The 27,207-nt window shown below is 38.1% G+C and overlaps 1 protein-coding gene across 1 annotated transcript; it reads left to right on the top strand.

Moving 5' to 3' along the window:
• The first annotated feature begins 942 nt into the window (after positions 1 to 942).
• On the top strand, positions 943 to 25,707 carry sv2ba (synaptic vesicle glycoprotein 2Ba). Its single transcript, XM_017699518.2, has 13 exons — positions 943 to 1,064; positions 6,216 to 6,902; positions 14,433 to 14,613; positions 15,230 to 15,381; positions 16,628 to 16,761; positions 17,039 to 17,128; positions 20,043 to 20,156; positions 20,245 to 20,333; positions 20,614 to 20,778; positions 21,178 to 21,311; positions 21,404 to 21,607; positions 22,278 to 22,437; positions 23,770 to 25,707. Exons 2-13 carry the CDS (start codon positions 6,440 to 6,442, stop codon positions 23,951 to 23,953), a joined length of 2,070 nt encoding a protein of 689 aa, XP_017555007.1. The 5' UTR covers positions 943 to 1,064; positions 6,216 to 6,439; the 3' UTR covers positions 23,954 to 25,707.
• Positions 25,708 to 27,207: the final 1,500 nt, after the last annotated feature.

Below are 27,207 nucleotides of genomic sequence, written 5' to 3'. Positions count from 1 at the left end.
TGTGGGAACTGAACTGGGAGGAGAAAGTAGAGGGGCGGAGCAGAGTGAGAGAAGAGGAGTGCGAGAGAATGCGTGGTCTAAATTTAGCCAATGGCTCCGCTGGGGTGGAGCTAATCCTCTTTGCGGTAGAATTATCTGGGCTCTGGATTAGGCAGCTTTACCGCTATGCAAGACATGTACCCACCATGATGATGTCCTGTAGCAGGCCAAACCAACTAGCTGTGGGTTGAAAGAAGTGCTGCTTTTACACAAGCCTGTTTTTGTTGCTGGGATGCCTAAGGCAGTAATGTTGGCAAGATCTGGTACAAGCTAGAGTAGCGCAAGCCTAACCATAACCCTAACCCTAACCCAAATTACATTCCATTTGGAGGCCCCCCACAACCCATTCACCCCAGTTATATTCTTTTATATGCAAGAATAGAAAAATAATAAATTATTCATTTTGATGAAGTAACAATTTAAGAAAATCTTACTGTGCTTTTAGGCTAATAATATTAAATACATATTTAAAAAGACATACTCGGGGCCTCCTGGTGGCTCAGGGGCCTTAGACGACTGCTTATATCTGCACACTTGGAACAAGTGTGGATTATACTCAAGAAAGTGATCATATTTTAGGCTGTGTTTCGAGAATGCCCTTGAATGAACCATCAGTGTAGCATTAACTGAAAAACACAAGTTACTCTCTTTACTCCTTTGTCTTAGTGAATGTAGCATGAAGAGCTGAAAGCATTGCTTTCAGTTCTTTCACAGTACTCTACACACTTTACACGCAACAGCATTACCCCCCTCCTCACTGGCCGTGTTGTAAAATCTGGCGTTCTTTAAGCTGGAATGGACGCTACCATTTGGCTTGCGGGCAGCAGGCGTAGGGAGATTCTCTGGAGATGAGCCGGTTGGGGATCATGAGGCTGGATCCTAATCCGCTGGACTGTCCATCTCTTCCTGCTAAAGTGACATGCAGGGTTCACCTTCTGAAACTCTCCTTCCTGGAATTGTTCTGCATTTATGTACAACATTTATATGAAGAAAACAGCTTTGCATCAAAAGGAATGACCTTTCTGGTGAGTCGTATTCATTTATTGACGTAAAGTTTTTTTTTTTTCATACCGGCCGTCAAGGTTAAATCACTCCCAATGTCAGTTTAAGTTATGGTAGTGAATTTTGTAGTTCGTCCTTCAATAGCAAAGTCATGTTGTAGCAAGACTGATGGTTGTATTTACGTTTTTACATTTTCTGTGTTCATGGCAAAGTTAAATCTCCTCTGATGATGAATAATGTGTTCATGGCTGTTGCCACAATTTGACTGTTGATGTGTTTGTTGTTTTGACATTGTGAAAAGAGTATTTGATGACAAAAATGATTATTTCACATCTTACATAGTCTTGAGTAACCCCTTACCAAGCCAGGCCCAAAGTTTTATTACACACTTCTATAACCTAAGAAAAGCTCCATTAGTTTGCATTAAAGTCCCTGTAGTTAATGAATAATAAGCCTTAGTATATAATAAGCCTAAGATTGTAAGGGGTTAATGATTTTCAAACTAATAGTAGACCAAAGTATATAATACAGTCAGTAATATGAAATCAAAATACTGTAAGCAGACATATAATTTTATTCAAATTTAATTAGCCTGCTGGTAGCTCAACTGTTACCTATCAAGTCGAACATAAATATTCTGTCTATCTGTCTATTAAGTCACACAGGTGCTGTTAGATGTCCACTCCTAAATTGTCCAGGCATTTTGGTATTTTGGCAGGTGACTTGCTGAGGTAAACGTGCCGGGTTGTCCTCGGCCAAGTACCTCCTACCGACATCACAAAAAGGCCTTTGATGTTCTGGTCCACTTATGGGTCTGACAAGACAAGTTAACAACATCTGACTGGCCGTGTTTTAGGAATGACATGATGAGAATGATCAGTTGCCCACATGAATCTGCCCATCCATATCAATGTGTCACGATAGCCTTATTATTAAGGCTAATTATACAGTAGCTGCACACTACAATACAAACTGGCTATTTAGTTAGTTATTTTTTAGGTCACACAGGCGAGTAATAAGTGTTGGACCCACTGGAGAGTCCTGGCCATTTAAGGGGTTATAGTAGGATAACTGATCATATCACTAATCAGTTTGGGTTAAGTAGGGATGGTCAGTGTGACTTTTTTATTATATATTGATTAATTATGACACAACAAGCCACAATATCATAGATATCATCAGTGCTTAAAGAACATTGACCAGCTGCAGGTTTCATTGCCGAAAGTGTATAATTAGTCCTATTATTAGTATTTTTAGATGTGTCTCCAATGGGGCTTTTTGCCTCATGGTCATATCGTCCACTCTTAGGTTTAGGTGGTCCTTGATACTTGCATTGACTCTGGTGTTGTGTGAGAGTTACAGTAAAACCACTGCATTATGTAATAGCCATCTGGCACCACCAAATTAGGATGAACAGGGTGACACAGGCCCCACAGCAAAAGTAAAGGATTTTGATTCATAATCTGTCTTTAGCTGTGGCAAGTCAGGTAGAGATGCTGGTGTATGTGACCTCTAATGACGTTCCCCTAAAAGGGTGTTATTTAACCAGAGAGAGAAAGGGACAGTTTGGTGAAAAACTGGCACAGTTTTCCAGTTCCGCTCCCAGATGTAGTCGATGCCAAGGCAGGTCTGGAGTCCAATGTTTGCCTTCTTAGTTTACAACTGGAGCGGTGAGGCTAACATTGCTAACAAACACTAAAAAGAAATCATTCAGTAGTCCAAAAAGCCCAGAAGTGCTGATCTAGAATCAATATTTGTGCCAATGTCATAAATATGTAGAAATCTGATCCAAGGTCAGCACTGCTTTATGAATACCAGCCCTGGTGTTGTTGAAAATGGGTAGTTTTGCATTTGTGTTTCACAGTATGTCATACTGTGCTCTACAACCACAGTCTGCGCAACGTTAATGAAGACCTGGCTGCCGTTTGAGTGGGTTGAGAAAGGTTTAAGGGACGTTTACTGAAACAGTTTGTGCTTTTTGGGTGACTATAGAGTTCTAGTGTTTGTTAGCACCGCTAGCCTCATAGCTCCAGTTCATTGCCCTTTGTACTTTATTAAGACCAGTAAGACTAAGTATTCGTCATTCGATTTGATGTTTGAAGTTTTCTTACAGTGGTTCTTGGCACTCAGCTGAACACAAATGAGAAAATGAAATCGAAAGTGGGCAAATGATTTGGCTACATAGTCGAATTTCTGTAGGATTTGTACCAATAGGATTATTTTTTTTTGTAAATGTGACATATTTTTAGAATAAATGAATGTCCTGTTTATCAATTTCTCATGAAGAGCCACATTCGGATGGATCTGTCTACCAAACTGGTTCAAAGTCAGAGTTGAAAACACGTTTTGGACTTTTAACTGGCTTGGACTTTAAACTAAAATCCTTCTGTTATGAGTGACTGTATACATTAATTATGTTTACGATATTAAAATGAATTATGGAACATTCCATTTTGTCACTACCAAAACAATCATAATACTGAAACACTACCCAAGATTTGACCAGTAATACTTAGTCTTACTGGTCTTCATAAAGTACAATGGCAATGAACTGGAGCTATGAGGCTAGCGGTGCTAACAAACACTTGAACTCAATAGTCACCCAAAAAGCACAAACGTACATCCCTTAAACCTTTCTCAACCCACTCAAACTGCAGCCAGGTCTTCATTAACGTTGCGCAGACTGTGGTTGTAGAGCACAGTATGACATACTGTGAACCATAAATGCAAAACGTCCCATGTTTAATATGTGAAACAAGTTTTATCTCATTTTGAGCAGAATTCAAAAACACTAGCAAACCCAGTTTCGTATAGCTACACACAGACAATCAGAATGTTCTTCATTAAAACAAAAAAAGTACTTAATTGCAGAAACGTGTTTCGGTTGTGACCATTTTTAATGTTCCACACTGACTTTGGGACACATTTACTAGGATCTAACTGCTCACCATGTAGCCATGAGGGACAGGGTTGCCATCTCACCTCCTGATCTAAAATGCAGGGGGCGTGGCTAAAACTAGGCTCCACTTATGAACTAAAACTCTGTGTTTCAGCAGTGACATGAAAGCATGGAACAATATTGTTTTAATCATTTTTTAATTGGAAAATTATACTAATGTTAAATTTGAAGTATGTCAACTTCACGTTAAAATTCATTTTAAAAATGCAAAACCAGCTCCCATCATGAAGTACCCTATAAATGATGATTTATGAAGTATATTTTTAGCTTATTAGTGTTTCAAATCATGCCTCACATAATTGAGTCTCACATAATCCATGTAAATTTTTAAAGGCTGTGTTTTTTCAAAAAAGCTTTTTACTGTGGGACTGCAGTTTGAGTGAATTCAGGGGAATGGTCCATGGAGGTTTACAGTTATAGACTGTAGCCCACCTATTGCGGAATACTTGATCATTCCACTCTACCTGCTTCATCATCGGTCAGTCGTCCAGATATTATTTGAGTGGTCGTTGATTTTCAGTACAGCAGTAACCCTGACATTGGAGAGTGTGGTGCTGATATGAGTATCAGTGGTGACCACAGCCACCTTAAACAGTGAGACAACTCTAGTATTGCGGTACTAGATCAGTATTATTTCACCTAATATTACCTGACATTGTAGAATAACTCTAATATCCAATAACATATCATCTCATTTGCAAACCATTTCAGTTTAGCATCCTGTTCTTCTTCAGCCAGCATGTCATCATCATTCTCACTTCCTGTTTGCACTCGAGATCACACGGCAGACGAGAATTCTTCAGATTTAAGCTGGATTATATCACAGCTCTGATGTGCAACAGCAGAATGTTCCAACTGTGAGAGAGCATAAGAAAAAGCAGCCCACATTTTTATAGTGGAAACGCTTCACTGTTCAAAGGCCTTTTTATGATCCTCCTGTTTACGTATATATTATGTTCTTTTTTATGACATAAACATGAATCTGATAATAAAATCAATTTTAATGCATGTTTGTTTTTCCTCGCTGTGAGCAACTAACAGTTCCCTCGTTGTTCTAAGCCAGATAAGTTGGCAAATGACACCCAGGATATCTGTTAAAGGGCCCATAAACGGCCCATGGATTTATTTTTTTTTAATTAAAGAGTTTGATGTAGTATATAAACATTGTTAAACTGTCAAAACAAACCATTAATTTCTTGGTCCATATATGTAAACTAAGCTGCAAAAACAGCCCATTTTGAATTCATTGTTTTAGTGATGTCACAAAAACAGTTAATTTACATATTTATGCCTATTTAGTCTAAAGCAGTTTAGCCCTGCTGCTTCATGATGGTTATAAGTAGGTGTTTCAGCCCAAATTGAGCTCAGAATAAGGTACAATACATACATAACAGCAAATCAATGTCTTAAATGCACAGCACAAAAGGCACAAAAGCAGGATAAATAAAGGGAGGTTTGAAAATTATAAAAATGTATTATTTTTAACATAACACCATGCAAACTTCATAAATGGATCAAAAAATAAAAAATAAAATACAAGAAATATGTAGGATATGAGTTCTGTCCTTCTTTATAATGTCAGGATTCAGACTTACTAAGCACACGATCCTTCAGTCAATTTCCAAATCAGGGGAATTAAAGGGCCGACACCATGGAAAACTGAACTGTTCTTACCTTTTTAAAGTCTGATGTAATATTTAAAACCCTGCTGAAGTTTCAAAGCATATTCACATACATACATACATACACACATATTCACTATCCAGTCCATACATTACGTAATATTTGGAGATTAAACTGCTAAAACAACCTGTTTTGAATCAACTGTTTCTGTGATGTCACAAAAAACCAACACGTTCACATATAATCCACCTATTCAGCCTACAGCAGGTCAGCCTCTCCCATTCACACTGAAGTTATAAATGTTTTAGCCTGGACTGCTTTTCATGTGAGGCACAATACAGAGCAGCCAATCAGAACAGAGCTCATTTACATGTATAAGTCTTAAAGGCACAGAAACAGTTTTATTCTAAAGGATAAAGAAAGTTTGGAAAATGGTCATATCAACTGAATTATGATTATAAATGTAATAGGTGAGCATTATATGCAGGATATCAGCTCTTTAATGCATTGCATTTATAGACCAGCACTCAATGTCTTTTTATACTCTGCCTATATTCCAATATCCAATGTGTTACTGTTCCCTGTCTCTCAGGTGCAGCATGCTCCCTTGTGCAGAAGCTTACAAAGGAAAGTAGTTTATTGTCACCATAGATGCTGAGGCCTTCTCTAAATATCCCTTTAGGAAGCCCATAAATAAGCTACTCTTGTTTTTACTGGCTTCTGGAACGGCATCTCTAAGAACCAGAGCAGGGATTATGCTGATATAGCTGGCAGGTCTTGGAGGATACTAAAGCAACTCCCTTTCTGTGAGCCAAAATGGATGACCCTTATCAAAATAATGTGCAAGGCATTGAAGGAGAAACCTACCCCACCTATGGAGAAGGGGGTCAGGATGGTTATCCCTACCAGTCTGACTACCCTGCCCAGGAGGAGGATGCAGCCAGCGACGTCACCGAGGGTCACGATGAGGATGAGCAGATGTATGAGGGTGAATACCAGGGCATCCCTCACCCGGACGAGATCAAGGAGGCCCGTCGAGCTGCCCGCCGGGAGGCCAGGATGAAGGCCAAACTAGCAGCCTTGGAAGAGGAGGAGACGCTGGCAGATCAATATGAGAGCATCATGGAGGACTGCGGACATGGGCGTTTCCAGTGGACGCTCTTCACCGTGCTGGGCCTGGCGCTCATGGCCGATGGCGTGGAATGCTTCGTGGTGGCCTTCGCCCTGCCCAGTGCTGAGAAGGACATGTGCCTGTCTAATGCCAACAAGGGCCTGTTGGGTAAGTGAAAAAGCAGGGCTGGGCAATGTTTAATCACAATATTAAACCATTCTATTCAATGTTAATAACTAAAATGACTTAAAAAGCCAACTTACTTTTGTTTTCTTCCTATTATTATTGTGGTATGGTCAAACATTTGCAGCAATGCTTTCAAAACATCCTTCCAGCTAGGTCCTAGAAACTTTGGGGTAGAGTCTATACCCTAGAGGTCGACAACCCAAATGTTAAGAAGAGTCATTTTGTCCTTTCAACAAAAATCAAACCACCTTGGGAGCCACAACATGTAAATTTTACCATCTTGGCTGTAAATATGTCTCAGTATGTTCTAATGTACTAGCATAGGATAACAAATTTAATAGAAATGAAAATCCAGACGTACCTTGTTCTGCTTTAAGCATCAGCTCAGTTATAGCGGCTTTTCTCGCATCTCCATCAGGAAACGTTCCAAAAGTGGAACAGTTTCTTGTACAATATGTCTCAGCGTTGGACTTTTTCTGTGGTTGAAGTCAGTTTCTCATTCGCCAGCTTCTTGTTCGAATTTTCCTGTTCCACCTTAAATGGTGCCTGAGGCTCCAGAATGTAACTGCTGCACCGTTTAAGGTGGAATGGGAAAATTCAAAGGAGAAGCTGACTTTGTGACTTTTCAGTGTTTGACAGTTTCTTCTTGCAGATCAAACGTATCAGGAAACCAGCTTATACATATGGTTATATATGCAAATATAGAATTATTAATAATTATTAGTAAATCAATAATTATTGAATTGTATTATCAGTAATTATTGACATTTGTCTTAAATCTTTCTCTTAACAACTAGCTAGGCAAGATTGCTGTCGGCATTGCTGTGTTGCTATGTGACCAGCAGTCTTTGCGCTAACCTTCAGGGTCAGAAGTTGGTGAATTAGCAGTTATAGGCTACATTAACTCCAGTGTTTATGACCATTTATTTCTAAAACTGTGTTGAACAATCAGCAGAGCTTTATTTTACTGCTAATGAGGATTCTTTTATTTTTACCTACAGATCTAATTCTGCTGTGTAACATCTACAATTAGAGGATACTGCACTTTTAGTGGGCCTTTAATTATTGAATTTGATTATTATTCTTAACATTTTATTGCCCATACCGAAAACAGGCATTAAATGAGACGAGTTTGAGATCAGTATCTTTCTATCCTGATCTGAGATGCTAACATTACAGAGGGTGATCAGTGTGCAGCTTCCTAAAAGCCAAGTAGGCTAAAATTTAGAAGGTACCACATACAAACAGATCACTTTGGGAGGCAAGAAACATGCAAGAGTGAAGAGACCCTCATCCATATAAATATCTCCACTGATGGAGGAGCTGGATTAGCACATAAAAAGCTCACCTACTGCTTTGTTATGAGTAAATGAGCAGCAATGAAACATAAACGTAGCTATTTACATTTTCCTTCTTGCCCCAAATGTAGTTAATCTGCCGAGACATGTTTGGTGTCAGGAGTTCCTTTCTTTAGTTTTGCACTGCAGCTGGGACACTAATGTAGCTAACACGTGATGGAAACTTACGGGTAAACTGCACCTAAATTACCTGCATCAACTTGTTCAGTAGTCTCAAATAGACTTGCTTTTGTGGTTTCTGACACTGTATGACATGTCGTACATATGTTTTGTGGGAACTTTTCCTTTTGTCCATTTTTATGTTATACTATATTGTCATTTTGCGTGGAGCAGTATGGCATCACCAGATGAGCAGCATATATATATATATATATATATATATATATATATATATATATATATATATATAAAAGATAAGATAAGATGCGTTTATTGTGATTGCACAATTTGTACAACGAAATTGAGCAGCAATCCAACAGCACTTCCTACATACAAAACAATTTAAACATAAGGCTAAAATATATAAAGTGCAGATTTAAGGGGAAAAAAAATCTTAAATAGAAAGAAAAAAGGACTATAAAACTATATATTCTAAAACAGTCAATAGACAATAGACAGGTGAGGTAGCAGTTTAGTTGAACATTCCTTGTACAGTTTATAGCGTTACATAATATTGCATATATTGCACACACATACACACACACATATATATATATATATATATATGTATATATATATATATATATATATATATATATATATGTGTGTGTGTGTGTGTGTATATACACAGTTAAAAGTATTTCATTTTAGACTGTTAGATAAGTTGATTAAATGCATTGCAAGGTTATATTTCAGTATGTCAAAAATAGTTGATGTCTACCTGCGTAAGACCTCTTCTTTGGTTGAATGACTGTACAGCTTTTTCACTTGTGCTTAGTTGCTTTTGTGCACTATTTCCTTAAGGAACCTTAAGGATGGAATTTCCTGATTATGTTAGATTTGCACTTGAGGATAAGTGTCTATAAGAAGGCCTGGATTATAAAGTCTGAATGGACAGAATGGGACAGGACCCAAAAGTGCAATCTGGACTGAGGCCTGTATGCTGTCTGACAGTCTGACAGGCTACAAGGTCACAGCGCTGTGAGGAGAGAGTAATCCAGCAGGAGGTTCACACTAGCGCCACACGTGCTGCTAATCGCCTAGCTCATTCTCAAATTAGCTGTGCGCGTGTGTAGTAAAACACTGAGGGGGCTGGGACGAGAGAAAGAGAGAGAGAGCAAGAGGAAAAGAATCAGAATAACTTCATCAGCCAATTGCACTTACATGTATGATGAATCTGTATTATTCTTCCTGGTGAAAAAAGACCATTAGCAGAGAATGCTTACATAAATGGACAATACAGAATGCAAAAAAAGTCATCTTAGGCATTAGCTATAGCTAAGTTAGGATGTTGGGTAGTAGTTGAAATCTTCTGCTATGACCCTCTAATAAAAAAGAACATTACTTCATTATCAGGCTACTAGCAGTGCCCTGTAAGCAACCCTGTCAGTCTGCAGGGATAGCAGAGGAGAGTAAAACTCAGCAAACTCACTGCTGCTCTTTAGTTACATTTATGACATCATATGCTTTCAAATAGGTGGATGCAAATTATTTATTATCATCCACTCATAATTCTTTGGTGATATAAAGCTGAAGTCAGCTAATCACCAGTTTCTTGTTATTTTCCCATTCCACCTTAAATGGTGCTATTTAAAGTGAAACAGGAAATTTAGCTAGCTAGGTACCGAGACATTGGCATATTATTAGTGATTTCTATTCTTCTTATGAAGAAAATGACTATAATGCATTGAAATGACATTAAACTAAGATGTGGTTATTATAATTTCTTAACGGAGAAAATACTGACATTCGCTTGGTTTCTTTGGTCTCCTGCGCAGCCATCTTGCTCCACTCTGTTTGTTGTGCTCCTCTGAAAAATCTCCGTTTGGAGGGCCATGTAGCCCTAACACCTCATCCTACCCCTCCATCTCAACAACAATCGGGATAACCCTACCCCTAGACGTGAACGCGCAAAACTGAGGGGCAGGACGTGGTAGGGGCAAGGGGTGAAGTGGGATTGGGCCTCGGTCCTATGGTGTTTCTACAGACCCCTGCTGATGACATCTCATATAAATGAAATAATGCGTGGCCATGCCTTATTAATGTGTGGGAACGAGATCCTAATGCATAGCCATGACTCAGTAAGGTGCGGAAATGAGATAACGAAGTCATGACCACGACTTAGTAAGGCTTAATAAGTTGTATCTGTGCATTAGGATTTCATTCCCATGCCTTACCCAAGCCATGGCCACAACTTAATTATCTCGTTTCCATGCCTTACTAAGTTGTGGCCACACATTATTTTTATTTATACAGGATGCCACCAGCGGGGCACTGTTTCAACTGATTTCTATTTGTTTCTAGTTGGTAGAAACAGCTCTGGCATCTCAGGTGTTTGCTATGATATTCTAGCTGGTTGTTAAGGCATTCTAGGTGGTTGTTAGGTGTTTTCTAAATCTTTGCTATGGTATTGACAGATGGTTGCTGTGGTGATTTAGATGGTTGCTACAGTGTTCCTAAGTGACTGCTAATGTATCCAAGGTGTTTGCTCTCCGGCGGTTACTATAATATCTGTCAAGCTTGCTACTTTCCTTTGTAGTAGGTGGTAGCTGTGCTGTTCCAGGTGGTTGCCAGCATATTGGTAGGTGGTTTGTAAAGTATTTCTGGTGATTGCTAGGGGGCTTCTAGATGGTTGCTATGTTGTTCAAGGTGGTTGCTGTGGTATTGGAGGTATTTTCTAAGGTAATGCTATGTGATTACTATGATACTGAAACAGGTTGCTAGGGTGTAGTTTTTGGTTGCTATGGTATCTCATGTAGTTGCTTCAATACTTTTCTAGGGGTTTCAGTAGTTTTTCAGGTGGTTGCTACAACATTGTTTGGTGGTAACTATGGTGTTTCAGGTGCTTGCTAGGATGGTTGCATTAACATCCCGGGAGATTGTGAGGGTTTTGCTAGGGGGTTGTTGTAGCATTCCAGGTGGTTGATGGGATGGTGGTTACCGGAGCATTTCTAGGTGGTTTCTATTAGATACCTGGTGGTTGCCATGTTTTTCTTGTGCTGATGATGATGTAAGACGGGGTGTACAAAATTATTTTTTGATTTTTTGATTGTGGTGGAATAAGAGATTTCTAAAAAACTACTGAAACCCCTAGAAAAGTATTGGAAAACCATATTGTGGGCATGAAACATTTTATATTTTAATTGTAGATTAATAAGAATAGGAAAAAAACAAGAATAAGAAGAATGGTGTGTTGGCCTCAAGCCAACTTAACAATACTCTGAAATACAATATACAGGCACAGAGTGCCAAAGGAACATCAGAAAGCCATGCCTGCAATTTTGGAGCACCAGATAATAGCAATTGAACTTTAACAGTTTCATGCTTTTTGTAAAAAAAAGGTGTCTATCAAAGTATTTTCTAACCCCTATACTCTAGTGTCTTAACACACAGATTTTGAATAGTGAAATGCCAATCAAAAGATTTTTAAAAATATAGCAACAATTTGTTTTCAGACAAGAGTGTAAAATGGTCCTAATATGTTGGCCCTGGGCAACTTCATGTGCTTATAATAAGTCGTAAGATGCTCGGAGGCTGTAAGTGAAAATGAGAAGTTAAATGTTTCCAGCATGATTCATTGAGCTGCAGATGATTCTAAAATTATTGAGGAAGCTGTACCGCTTCAAGAATGAAGGTATTATTAAACTGATATCGAAGATTCATCATATATCAGAGATGGAGGTCAAAGCTTAAGGCAACTGGACAAAGAAGAGATTAGTAGATTTATCACCTTGTTCACTTCTTGTTCACAGCATTTTTTAAATATTGTAAATGAAAATATCTACAAAATACTTTCCAGTGAATAATTTATCATTTTTAAATCCACTCTGTATAAGAATGATTGGGCAGTTCTTCGACCCAGTTTTATGGTCTGCTCACCCAACCGGAGGTAATGTGAGACCTCTAGTGGTTGAAAATGGTCTCTGTCATTCCTCATGTTTCTGAAGGCAGGTTTCAGTGCTGGGCTTAAGTCTCATTCTCTGTGAAGCTATGAGCTGAGGCTTATTCAGAAGTGAAAGAATAACAGCAGGGCTTATTAAAACGTATATAAAATCAAGGCAGAAAAGCTTGTAATAGTGTTGGTACACTGTAATGATATGTACTGCTAAAAACTGAAAGCAGGAATTTTCCACATTTTCCACATTGTATTTAATGCTCTGCCTTTACTGAGACAAGCTGCTTTTTAAAGTAGCTTTTGGAGCTGATATAATTGTTAATGACAGCCCATTCTTCATGTGTAATAGAATACTATCGTCCTGCTTGAGTGTGGCTTTAATGAGATGATTTGATCGCTCAATCGTGTGCGCCTAAAAATGAATAGATAGTAGCTTCAATCGTGGTAAGGCATAATGGGTGAACTATCCCTTTAAGTTTCTCTCATGGCAGGTGCTGCTTTTGGGCTAAATCAGGGTCAGCAACACGCAGCTCATTTACTGCCCTGTTGCGGCTCCACGGCAGAGTTAAAAATACAATAATCCTACTTTGCTGTAAAATAAAGCTCTGCTGATCGTTCTAACACAGTTTCAACAATAGATTCTCTTAAAGCTTGGGGTTAATGTACAACTGCTAATTCACCCTTTAACCCTGAAGGTGGGTGCGCAGACTGTGGGTTAACATAGCAACACAGACAACCTCACCTAGCTAGCAGCTAACGAAATGACAAAGAGAAAGATTTAAGACAAAGATTGATCATTTAAAGACAAATGGACCTTTTTGCATTTATAAATGGTCCAGCTGGTTTCCTGATATGTTTAATCTGCAACGAGAAACTGTCAAACTCTTTGTTTGAATTTTCCTGATCCACCTTAAATGGTACAGCAGTTACATTCTTTAAGGTGGAACGGGAAAATTCAAACAAGAAGCTGGCGAGTGAGAAGCGACTTCAGCCTCTTTAAAAATCGGTGAGACATTTTACAAGAAACGTTTTCCACTTTTGAGGAAACATTCCTGTCGGAGATGCGAGAATAGGAGCTACAGCAGAGCTAAAGTTTAAAGCAGCGCAAACGAGGTTAAGGCTGTGTTTTGTTTATGTTCTAATTTTTAGCTTACACCAGCACATTAGCGCATACTGAGACATATTTACAGCCAAGATGACATAATGGACATAAAATGTTGGGGCTCCTGAGGTGGTTTAATTTTTGTTGAAAGGGTTAATGTTAAATGGCTCTTTTTATTTTTTGGGTTACGACCCTTGAGCTAAACTATACCAGCAAAAGCAGAGTATCAATTCACACTAGAACAATTCTGAGCACTTATCATTGGTTTTGTTGTGTACTTTTTATAGGACAATACGTTCAGATGTTTCCAAAGAGATCCGTTGGGTAAGGAAGGGCAAGGTCAGAGAAAATAAAGTGAAAGAATAGAAAGTCATTACTAAGTGGAAATGTGAACAATGGACTGACCACACCAGAGTTCAGACCGCGGTGTCACAAAATGTGTTTGGGATTACTTGAATTGTGAGAAGCAGCAAATGCAACCAACTTCTGAGACTGAACTTTGGAGGTGTGGAAAAATACACCTGCAGATTTCTCTGAAAAACTCAAAGCAAGTTTCCTGAAAAGAATGCCAGCTGTAATAAAGATGAAAGTGTGGACAGACTAAATCATCAAAAATGTGTATTATATTTGGTTTTTGAGGCTTATGTGTACTTTCCTGGTCTGGTTTTCTTTTTGTTGATGCTGACAAATGAAAAACAAGTATTTATTGTCTGTTTTGGTTGGAAATAAAAAAAAAAGAAAACTAAATAGGTTGCTCTCTGACTTTTACACAGTACTGTATGTGCTCATATTGTTTTGTTTTTCAAACATACATATCAGAAAAAAATGATGTATTGTTTTTATTCTTTATATTCCACTACCATGAGAAGTTTTCACACACATTTATGCATTCTATGCAGTTTTACACAAGATTGTGAATCTCAGTACCATAATGAAGATTTTATGGAATCACATACAGACATATAGACAGAATGTATTCTGTGTGTCTGTGTGTACAGGCCTGATCGTGTATGTGGGGATGATGATGGGAGCAGTCTTGTGGGGGGGTCTGGCTGATAAGCTCGGACGCCGCCAGTGTCTCCTCTATGCTCTGGCCATCAACTGCATCTTCTCTTTCCTCTCCTCCTTCGCCCAGGGCTACGGCTTCTTCCTCTTCTTCAGACTCTGCTCTGGAATTGGGTGAGAGTTTTCTTAAAGGGGAATCCTACCCATTTTTCTGCCTAATTCAACCATGAAGATGTAAAAGCATGCCGAGTGGTTTGATGTGACACAGTGATGGTGATAGGAACCAGGCGTCTGAAGAGTTTAAGGCCTCTAAAAGCTCCCACACAGAAACTTTTTACACAAAATGCTTCGGAATACACCGCCTGCACCCTGAAACATTGTTTTATGATGGTTTTGAGAAGGTTTTTGCTTAAAAACGTATTTATTCATGGAGGTGAGATACAATGAGTCATTTCACATCAAACCACTCAGAACGACTTTACTTACATCTTAATGACTTAATTATGCACAACAATTGAAAAATTTGTAACATTCCTTTTTAATGGTTATACTGACTTTTGTATACTGTTAGCCATTGTAAACAGCTAGTATTGCTTTTATTTCTCAAAACTCAAGAAAATCATGAAAACTAAGAGTGGCCACATGTCATTAGGCTCTAGTCATCATAAAATGGTCAGTTCTTAGCAGGATGTGCAAAATATCCTCTTCGAGTTTCAGTTTTAGTTTAATATTCCCAGCACAAACCCATGTGTGTGCACTTTAATTAATGTACAGCCTTTGTCCTCTACAGAATAGGTGGCTCTGTCCCCATTGTGTACACGTACTATGCGGAGTTCCTGCAGATGGATAAGCGGGGGGAGCATCTGAGCTGGCTGTGTCTGTTCTGGATGCTGGGCGGCCTGTACGCTTCCTTCACCGCCTGGGGAATCATCCCTCATTATGGTAATAACAGCAATAATGATCAGCATAATTACACTAATAATATCTACAGTGATGAGGCCCATAATTATGATAAAGAAGGGATGACAAAAGGAATATCTTCTCCAAGGAACATCCTTCTTACTATCTGTTAAAGGGGAATTCCATCACATTTTCAAAATTTAGCTGTCAAGGTGTAAACGAAGTCATTGAGCGTGGCTTTATGTGAGAAGCTCGATTTAAGTGATGTTTTCCTAATCAGACTTGTTCTCAGTGATGGTTATAAGAACCAGATGTCCAAAGCATTAAGTGTCTCTAAAAGGTCCCTCACAGAACATGGTTATAAATACTGGACGTTTTACAGTAGTTTTGATAAACAAGATTAAAGATTTGGCCTAAAACATGTTTTTTAAACTGTTCATGGCAGAGAGGTAAATGGAGATAAACAGGTTCCCAGTTTTTTTCTGGATTCAGTTAAAAACTCACTTCACTGGTGGTTTTGAATAGTAAATAAAATTGGTATTTTTGGGCTGCAGACATTGGGACTCCTGGTTCCCATCACCTCCACTGTAAAGAAGTCTACATTTCTCTTTAATTAACCATTTCACATCAAACATGTCTGAATGACTTCGTTTACATCTAAACCACTGAATAATGCAGAAGATTTGAAAAATCGAAATCATTTCCCTTTAATATAAGAAGGAAAAATAAAAAAGGGATGTCTTATGACAAAGATATGTATGAAACTAATCCTGCTCCTGTAGTTGTTCAACCTCAGAGACTAATAACACTGAAATATTAGGCTATAGTCAAGAGAAGATACATTTCTGCACAAAAGTCTGCGATCACTCTTCATTTATATCATTTCAATTATTTCCAAGTTCATTCATTTTCAGGGAATGTTTCTAAGGAAGATTAGATTTTTTTTAGAACTTTCATGCACTTGCATAAGGAAAGAGATCATCAAAACTTCAAAAAATGATTTAAAAATACAGGGAAAATTGGATTTCTAGCAGCCTTCTGCAAGACCTGGTAGACCATCAAACCTGTCCCCATCAGATAAGCAGCACTTAAAGCTTTCATCTTTGAGAGAGAGGAGAAAATCTGCTTCAGATCTGAAAACATCCACAGGTGCTTCTGTCCATCCTTCCACTGTGAGACAAAGAAATAGACAAAAATGAAGAACAAAGAAGCTGCTAGTGTTCTCAGAACAGTAGACTGGCCACCTCAGAGTCCAGACATCAACAATGTTTGTGTGTTTGTTTTGTAGGCTGGGGTTTCAGTATGGGCTCTGAGTTCCAGTTCCACAGCTGGAGGGTGTTTGTGCTGGTGTGCTTCCTGCCCTCAGTGGTTGCTCTTGCTGGACTTGTGTTTATGCCCGAGAGTCCTCGCTACCTGCTGGAGGTAACATCACTGAGTCGTGCTTGTAGTTCAATAAACATTTATGCCAATTATATAATAATTCACAATTCACACCACTCCCATTTCAAGGACTTTTTGTTGATTTTCTAAGTGATATGTTAATACATCCTGTACAGAGATCACACTTAAATTCTGATCATTTTACAGCAAATCTATTTATTTATTTAGCCATATAAATACATAAATGTCTAATATTGTTCAATATATTAAAATGATATTAAAACATTGTAACATTGTGTGCATGTTTGGTGCTGTTCAGAATGCCAGGCATGATGAGGCCTGGATGATCCTGCGGCAGGTCCACGACACCAACTGGAGGGCGAAGGGCGAACCAGAGAGAGTGTTTGAAGTATGTAAACATGCTCCACATCTTGATTTGAGTTAGGTGTTTGGATAGGCTGAAGTGTGGAGATGTTGTGAAGTAGTCTTCACTAAAACACACTTTACCAGATTTCACAAACTAGCAAACCGCTGGATTTGAAGCTAGATTATCAGAATCAGAACCAGAATCAGAATTAGAATGCTTTATTGATCCCAGAGGGAAATTGCAGGTGTTACAGTTGCAACCATTTATTTAAATAAAATAAACACTTTAATAATTTAAGACAAAAAAGACAAATTTGCAAAATGTACAAGTTTAAATTCTTACAAACATAGTAAAGTGGCAGTGACTGTGATAATAAATATGAGACATACTGTGTAAAACCTCTGAGTTATTGTACATATTAGTTTTCCTTGACAAGGTGCTATAATTTGTATATTTTTATTTGTTTTTGTATTTTTTCTGTTTGTATACATGCCTGTAGATAGGCTTTTATTGTATTCTTCTTTTTACATTGTTTCACCCTTATTATTATTACTGTCCTGTTATCTGTCTATCTAGCAATCTATTCCTGAAGATATCCTGGGCTTTAATCCAGTATGAATCAACAAAATCTATGTACTGATTCCCGAGTGAAATACTTTATATAATTCTCTGGGCTCTCTCAGTAATAGAAGTCCTGTTCACATCAATCTCACAGTAATGTAATTACTAAAGTGAATAATAGAAAACGGCACCTCCATTTTTTTTATTTTCTGACCTGAAGACAAGGCTAACAGCTAAAACTGAGCTTGAGATGAGCCGTTTGCCTAACCCTCAGATTCATAACATGGCTTCTCTTGTAAGGAGCTTATTTCACTTCCTACCTCTTTGGTTTGAGCTCCGCTCTCATACATGTGGCTATAAGTACCTTCCATATAGCACCAGAAAGGCTTCTGCTATTGTTGTGATGTCAAATTGTAAAAATAGAGGAACCTTTTCTATTGTTATATTAAATATTTTTCATAAACGAATCAAAAGAAACAAATACAGCACTTTCCTCAGTAATCTGAAGAACATTCCACCATGCAAAGAACCATTTAAACATGCAACAACTCCTGGTTCTAAACAGAACCATTGCCTTTATTAAAGAACCCTTGAAAAACCATTGTTTTTAAATGTGTACCTGGAATAAACCTTGAATAAATCCAGCCAACTGACAATCACTGATATGAATGATGAGTATAAAGATGAGCACTGGTGTATGTGTGTAAATGGTGGAGGGAAAATACACACACACATCTTCTAAGCCACTTCTCCTTCTGGGTCGCGGGGGGTGCTCGGCAGGATACACTCTGGAGAGGTCGCCAGTCCATCGCAGGGCAGACAGACTGACACATTCACACCTAGGGGCAATTTACCATGTCAAATTGGCCTGACTGCATGTCTTTGGACTTTGGGGGGAAACCGGAGTACCCGGATAAAACCCACACTGACATGGGGAAAACATGCAAACTCCACACAGAGAGGACTCTGGTCACCCAGCCAGGGAATCAAACCCAGGCCCTATTTGCTGTGAGGCAACAACGCTATCCACCATGCCACCCTGTCACCCGAGGCCCTGAATCACTTGGGGCTGTAAGCCTGTGCATTAAATCACTCCTGAGCACGGTGCCTGTCGCAGAACACTAACATGCATGTCTGCACGACGATGTTTCAATCTGGGCAGTTTGGGGTCATTTTGGAGAAATTACACAGATCCTGTATTCCCTATGAATCAGCCAGTCAAATTAGCTCCTCTGATAAAACTAATCCAGCACAAAACAGACCCACCGCTGTGCTGTAATATGGGCAGACAAAAGGTGTGTTATTATTGTTTTTAGCTATGTTACACACTTTTGTCTATTTGTGTAGTTAATGGCATGTCCTAAGCTGCCAGAAACCATACAAACACGATTATTTAAAATGGCTTAAATATGTGATGATTTAGACAATTTGCACTGTGCTGACTGATATCATAAGCTTCCTGGTTAGCTGGCACTTTCTGTGAATAAATCATATTAATCAAATAAGCACCTAACCTTTTAAAAATGTTGTGTTCCCACCTCCTGTCAAATCAGATAATATGTGAGTTATTTTCACCATAAAGTAGTGAATACCAGTTCAATGCCCATTTAGTGGAAATGTGACGAAACAGCATTTCAAGTATACAACAAAGGGCAGAAAGTAAATTTGAAAAGCAGATTCAATTAAAACGTTTTCTTTAAAATATTTGTTTCAAACCATTTTCATTTCCTTCTTATTTCAAATAATTGAAGGTTAAAATCGGTGACAAATTTAGCCTTAAATTGCTGCATATGCTGTATGCTAACTATTAATAATGCTATAGTTTACATAAATCTAAAAATGTAAATGAATATATTTTTGAACAATAATTTATGTAACACAGTTAAATAATTAAGCTTCACCCAAGCAGCCAGATCTGTTTATTTGTGTGCAAGTTATAATGAGAGTACTGATCTGGTCTGATGCGCTGCTGAAAACAAGAAGACGATGCAACTTCTTTCATATATCATTATAAATGGAATGTTCACTTTTTCATGGGGGGAGCAGGTTCGGGTAACAGGGTTGCGCATAAAATGTGAGACACTTTTTTGTTACACACACACATTTTCTAAGCCGATTCTCCCTCAGGGTCGCGGCGGGGGGGTGCTGGAGCCTATCCCAGCGGTCATTGGGCAGAAGGCAGGATACAGTCACTTTAGTGCTTAAATGCTTTAAAAAGGACATAAATTGAGTTCTATTTATGGACAGTGCCAGCTACATAAGCTTCATAGCTGTAGCTCAAAGACACCAAACATCTTGGCCAATCGACTGCCTAGTTAATGCCCTGGTGGAAAAGTTGATTTTGGCTGACCTTTTACTCTGAAGTCAAAATATTCTTTGTTCCTGCATCTCTCAGGTGTCCCAGATCAAGACGCCCCACACTCAAGATGACGATTTCATCGAGATTCAGAGTGAGACCGGCACTGCCTTCCAGAGATTCATGGTCAGGCAAATGACCCTCATCAAACAGGTACAGCATAAAACATACTGTTAAGTCTTTTAATGGAAAGTACGGCTTTAAAAGCGGTGGTGACTGACCTGTTATGGCTTTTTTAAAGGTGATGAAGAATTTGCTGTCTCTCGCCGCCCCCGAACTGAGACTGCCTGGCTTGTTCATTGCTATTGTTTGGTTTACGATGGCCTTCAGGTAAAGACTAATTTCTCTGTGGATAAATAAAGCTGGCAAATATTGTTTCGTTTTACTTTGCACAAAGAATGAGTGCAAACCTTATTGAACATTATTAGAATGGATTGTTGAAACTTCTGTAACATTGTTTGTAACATTTTATAATCGATGCAGTTAAAGCAACGCCGCTGCAAGTTTACAGCCCTAGTCTCTCCATATGGGTCATCAATATAGACACAAAACATTTTACAGTAAAAATGAGATTCTGTCAACATGCAATCTTTCTTTTACTCACCCACAGCTACTACGGTCTGTCAGTGTGGTTCCCTGACCAGATCAAGTATCTGCAGTATGAAGAGTACGAGCTCAATGCCAAGGTGTTCCATCGTGAGAAGGTCGAACGTTTTCATTTCAACTTCACTCTGCAAAATCAGGTTCACAGAGAGGGAGAATACATCCATGACAGGTACTGTGTGACCCACCTCTGTCTGCCTGTCTGTCTGTCTGTCAGAGGTGTGATTAGAAGAGTGTGTTTATTCCATATTAACTCTGCGTTACTCTAGACTGTGAACTCTGAGTCCAGCTCACTTTAAGCCTGTGGTCACGCTTTAAATGACCTTGTTGTTTTTCCTGTTCGTTTATTTTCTTCTCCTGATCACCTTTCAGATTTTCATTCTGTCCTCATTCCTTTATTCTTTCATTCTCTCTTTCTTTCCACAGTTCCTTTCCTTTAACAATGGCATGTTTTAAATGTTTTAAAGGTGTAAAATGTTGGTCGGATCTTCTACAGGGTGTTGTTGAGCAGTTGAACAGGAACTGAGCGATGAGTTTACTGGCTGATCAGCACCGTGGTTTGTGTGTCCAGGTTTGTCGGCATAGAGATCAGAAACGTGAAGTTTGAAGACTCGCTGTTTGAAAACTGCTATTTTGAGGACATCAAGTCCACAGACACCTTCTTTGAGAACTGCACCCTACAGAACACTATGTTCTACAACACCGGTACGTCACACCAACACTCACAAAACGTTCCTTACTCATGTTTATTTTAGTTGCAGTAATTTTAATTTCAGTGACTCTTCTATTCGTTGCAGACTTGTGGAAAGATTCAAAGTTCATTGACTGCAAGTTTGTCAATGTTACATTTCATCATCCAAAGAAAGGCTGCCATCTGAACTTCCAGGAGGAGAACGATGTCCTGATTTACATAGTGAGCTTTCTGGGCAGCTTATCTGTGTTGCCCGGCAACATCATAGCAGGTCTGCTAATGGATAAGATAGGACGAATCAAAATCATAGGTAGGTGCTGATTCAAACCTTTCTGTGGTTCATTCAGAAGTTTCTGTAGTCATAATAATATTAATATGAACATCACTATAATATTTTGTTATATTTAGCTGACAGAACAAAATCCAAAATGTTAACTTTACATGAGAAGCAATAAAGATTCTTAACTTTGAATGGAAGTTAATGAAATTAGATTTGTCCCCAAGCACTTTTGGGGCATTTCTGTTGGTTTGGTCAACATGACATTTTGGTACATTGTAAAGGCCAGCTGGCATTTTAAAATTCAGTACAAAACAACAAAAATGGAGATATGAGTTTTTGTTCTGATATCAACAAGATACACACACACACACACACATATATATATATACATGTGTGTGTGTGTGTGTGTGTGCGCAAAAAAAAACTTTTATCGCCATGTCATGATAATTATTATGAAATATATGTGCATAATTATTGTCACTACATCAGTATCAGAACAAAATCAAATCAAAACCTCCATTTTTGTCGTTAAAAAGCTTTTGTTCATATAGCACATATGGTTATTGCATTATACTGTATAACATGTATGGGATATATGTATTCCTGACATGGTACAAAAATAAACATGACACGTGTGTGTGTGTGTGTGTGTGTGTGTGTGTGTGTGTGTGTGTGTGTGTGTGTGGGTGTGTTCGTGCAGGTGGCTCCATGCTGGTGTCCTCTGGCTGTACCTTCTTCCTGCTCCTCTGCTTTAACCCGGGCGCTGTAATAACCTTCCAGTGCCTCTTCTATGCAGCGTCTGCAGCAGCTTGGAATGGAATAGAAGTGATAACAGTGGAGCTCTATCCAGCATCAAAGAGGTACAGTCCAGTTCACAGGCTGTTTTACAAAGAACAGAAAAGGAACTGAGAAGATAAAAACATATCATTACCTCATTTTATAAACCATGACCTTAAGAGAGACCAACTCAGCACTGTTGTTACAAAACCTCATAAGAAAATGATAACTTTACAGGAGACTTCCTTAAACTTTAATGCTAACAAACCTCTGGACAATTTCTATTGGTGAATTCATCGTGAGATATTCTCATGGGAACAGAGGAAGTTCACACATGTGGATCATGCCCTCTAGGTCCAAAAGCATCCAGACACCCCTTCTAATGAGTGAATTCAACTGCTTTAAGGTGCACCCAGTGCTGGCACAGCTCAGGTGCACACACAGCTTGTTTAATCTCTGTAAAAAGCATTGACCAATAGAATGGGATGCTCTGGGGCAACTGCATTAGTTTATGGTCATCATGCCCAGTGCCAGGCGCATTAGATAGGTTTAAAACCCTCAAATTCGGACTGTGGAGCAGTGGAGCTGCATTCTCTGGAGTGATAAAGCTCCATCCAGTACCTCTGGAATGAGTTGTAGTGATCCAGAGCTGACCATCCAACATCAGAACCTGAGCTCACTAATGGTCAATCAAATCCTTACAAAAAATATATATATAATATATATATATAGATTTTTTATCTTTATACTCTTAAAAAGATGGTTCTTCAAGGGTTCTTTAGTAAAGGCAATGGTTCTGTTTAGGACCATGAGTTCTATATAAAACCATTTAATGCTTGACCATTTAAAATACCAGGGTTATTACATACTAAGGCTACTACAGGCACTTCAGTTCAAACTTGTTGAGCTATTCATAGGTTATAGATGTGTGTGATAAAACTTGGGGCCCTGGCCTTTTAAGAGGTTAAATGGTTCTCTGGATGGTGAAATGCTTTATTCTGAATATGTTGTACACGGTTCTATATAGAAACGTTTTCAGAAAGGTTCTATATAGAAGCATATACAACACAGTTTCCATCAATCTGAACAACCATTTCACTTTGCAAATATCTAATTGAGCATAAAACTGCTCTATACAGAACTTCTAAATAGAACCATTTCCTTTACTAAAGGACTCTTTAAGAACCATCTTTTTTAATCATTTAGGATTTATTTCTCTTTTTCTACCTCAAAAAAGTGTACCTGAGCAAGTTCACACAAACTGACAGCATTAATATGAAACTGACGACATTGTTTAAAATGAGCTGACAATGGCAGCAGGCAATCCCTCCGTATCTTCAGACTTAGATGAGTTCTAACTGTTCCAGACTCTCCTCAGCATTCCAGGCTTATGATCCTGCTCTTTTCTTCCTCAGAGCGACTGCTTTCGGCGTGCTAAACGGTTTGTGCAAGTTGGCTGCCATCATCAGCATCTTCATCTTCTCCAAGTTTGTGGGGATCACTAAGATCGTTCCCAGCCTGCTGGCCTTCTCAGCACTGGTGTGTGGAGGGCTGCTGTCCTTCAAGCTTCCAGAGACACGTGAAGTCATCCTCCAGTAAAAACAACACCAGCAAACAATCCCACAAACAAAAAAAAAGCCAAACTTCTCAAATGTTAAGGCCTCGTAGCAGCGCTTGGTCCAGCTGGAAACTGGATCTTCTCATGCCCAGAAAAGTGAAAGTGTGGGGGCAGATGTTGTTTATGATCGTGTAAAGTTAAAATGATGTTTACTTTTGATTAGTTTATTAGTTAATGAGGTCAGATTTAGTGTTTCCACAGCATTTTACTGTCCATTCACTGTTTTTTTTTAACCAGAGCCTGAGCTTTGGCGATATTGTCTTGTTCATGATAACGTCTGGTTGGAAAGGAGTGAGTGTGAGATATCAAAAAACATATCAGTGTATTTTTTGTTGTGGATTAGAATCTCACTCAGAAGTACAGTTCTGAAGTCAGAGGCCACCTTCATTTATACAGGCATTTGGCAAGACCAAGACCAGGAATATATGTACACACACCTCACACACACACACACACACACACACACACACTCCTCACTCTCTCTGTCTCTCTATATCTATCTATCTACTATATATTTATATCCTTCATTCTATATTGGCAAGTTTAATTCCATATATTTAAGATAAAATTACACAGAAGCCTCAAAAATGTAATGTATTTTCTCACTATTTAGTGTGTCCACTATTTACCTTTATTAGATTGTCCATTCTTTTCAGGAGGCTCACTTTCAGTTTTCTAAACAAACCTGCAGGGAGATATTTTTCACACTTCCAAGTTCAGTCATAGAGGTTGGTTTGACCTTCTTCCATGATGGTGACGTCTTTCTTTATGCAAGTAGAGGTCCAGAAATGAAATAAATGACTGGTGCTCTCTGACTTTTTTACTGTACATTTACAGTTATGACCAGACAACCGAATCTGTTGACCTGCTGACTTGTTTTCTGTTGTATTTGTTTATTACTATAGCACATGTATATTTTTGCTGTAGTTTATGTGTTTGATCTATGGACAGATTAATTCCTGTTTCATTGTATGTCCGTCCATTTCATGGCAATTTAAAAATCACCCAAAGAGTATAAGACAGCAAAGGCAGTAAAAGGCCTCATTTGTATTCAGTATGCGTATGACCAACATGCTCATTTCCTGATTCATAATTAAAATAAGAATTCCCATTAACATAACTGTACCTATAGTTTATGTTCTACATTTCATTACGCATGAAAGCATTTTATCAGGATTCTGATTAGAGGTAAAGTTTCTGTTTAAGAATAAGAAAATTTCACCAGAAAGTGATTTACTACATTACTTGAGCTTTAAATGAAAACATAAACAAACATATTTAAACCAAAACCATTAACCCTTAATGTACAGGGAGTGTACAACACATGGAGTACTCATGCTCATAGGCACACTTTGGAGGTTTACATTGACAGACTGTCAGTACCTGTAAACCTACAAAGTGCACTTGTGTGGTAGGAGTTTTTGATCAGATATTTAGAGTATGAGTATTTCATATGTCTTTACTGTTATTTTGTACATCACACGTTTTATACGCTGCAAAACATAGTATCTTGTGAAGGGAAATAATCTCAAATCTAGTCACTATGTCTATTTTTTCTCATTTTGAGATGGTTGTGTGCTTACTATAAGATTATCTAGCTTAATTCTGAACATTATTTATGTGTTTTAGGTGATATTATTAAGTTAAAATATATATCTTACTATACTGGCAGATAACTTTACTACACTCTCAGAAATAAAGGTAGTAGATTGTCACTGGGGTGGGACCCTCAAGGGTTCATCTCAGTACCTTTGGTCAGTGAACATAATTGTACCATAATCTACTGAAACTTTACTTTCCAAGTTGTACTGACTCCACACACCCTGTCTCGTCTCTTGGCTTTAATTTTATTGTTCTGATTAAAAACATTACGTTGTGAAAAGATACAAATCTGTACTTTTCACTTGGAAAAAACTTGTTTAAGGTTCACAATCAGACCACTGCTGTACCTTTGTTGGAACATTTATATTGTTTGTACCTTGATGACCTAAAAATATACCTGCACAGAACCTTTATTTCTAATGGTGTAGTTCCAAGCACATTTCTTAAAACAAGCACAATTATCTGCCAATATAGTGAGATTATTTTGCTTAAAACCAGTATACAAATGACTAGAAATAAGTTAAATAATCATAAAATAAGCTTACAACAATCTCAATAACTAGATTTAAGATAATTTTACTTGACAAGATACCATTTTTTGCAGTGTAAAAAAATACTGTTCTGTTAAAACTCTTCAATAATCATCTCAATAACAAAAAGGCCTATTTTTACTATTTGTACAAATGTACTCAATGTCAAAGATGCATTATAACTGGATGTGGACAAGCGTGTGCATCTCCAGGCCATCAAAACCACACAAAGATTACTTTTATGCACAAAAAATGTATGTATACACAGTTTAAAGTACAGTATGTTTTTCACAGTTTAAGCAGTTCTGGCAGTTCTTTTGAATAAGAATGTTCTTTTTATATTTCATATTAAAAATTATGTGATGGCTTAACTTACTGTTTTGTTTCTGTGATGGTAAAAATAAAGAGAAATAAAAGTGGAGGCGAATGGTGAATTACTTCATTCTGACTTATGTTATTACTGATCTGATTCCGAATCTACACTCTTAAAGAAGACGGTTCTTTTAATGGGTTCTTTAGCCAAGAAAAAGCTTCTATATGAAACCATGAACACTCAAAGGACCATACACATCCTTAAATGGTTGAAATGATTCTTCAGAATGATGCAGAATGTGTTGTATATGGTTCTATATTGAGGTTCTCTATAGCAGCAAAAAGGTTATTTTTTAAAGCTGCTATTGTTACAAGCTTGAAACAGAACTTTGTAACAGAAATGGTAGCAGAACCCTTTTTAGTGCTATATAGAACCCTGCTATCTTTACTAATAAACCCTTTTTTTACAGTATAGCTGAATAATGAAAAAGCTTTGTTTGCATATCAGAGCAGATGAGCTGTAGCTATGTGAGAAAAAGATAGAGAGTGAGAGAAAGAGTGAGAGAGAGGGAGCAGAGGCAGTTGTAAAAACACAGCAGGACTCTAGTGTGAAGTAGTGACACCTCAGGTGATGAAGGTTTATTAGAGATAAAGGTGTGAAAAGAAATGTGGATAATTCCTTTACCCACAGAATCTTTCATATCTTTATCTGCTTATCACTGAACGATGTATTAAATCTACATGGAAAATTCTAAACTGAAGTGTATACACAAATCTGCAGGTTTATGTGG

The sequence above is a fragment of the Pygocentrus nattereri genome, chromosome 15 (assembly GCF_015220715.1).
Source record: "Pygocentrus nattereri isolate fPygNat1 chromosome 15, fPygNat1.pri, whole genome shotgun sequence".
NCBI classification, from domain to species: domain Eukaryota; kingdom Metazoa; phylum Chordata; class Actinopteri; order Characiformes; family Serrasalmidae; genus Pygocentrus; species Pygocentrus nattereri.
Note: the sequence above shows the minus strand (reverse complement) of the source record. Positions and strands in the feature narration are given on the sequence as shown.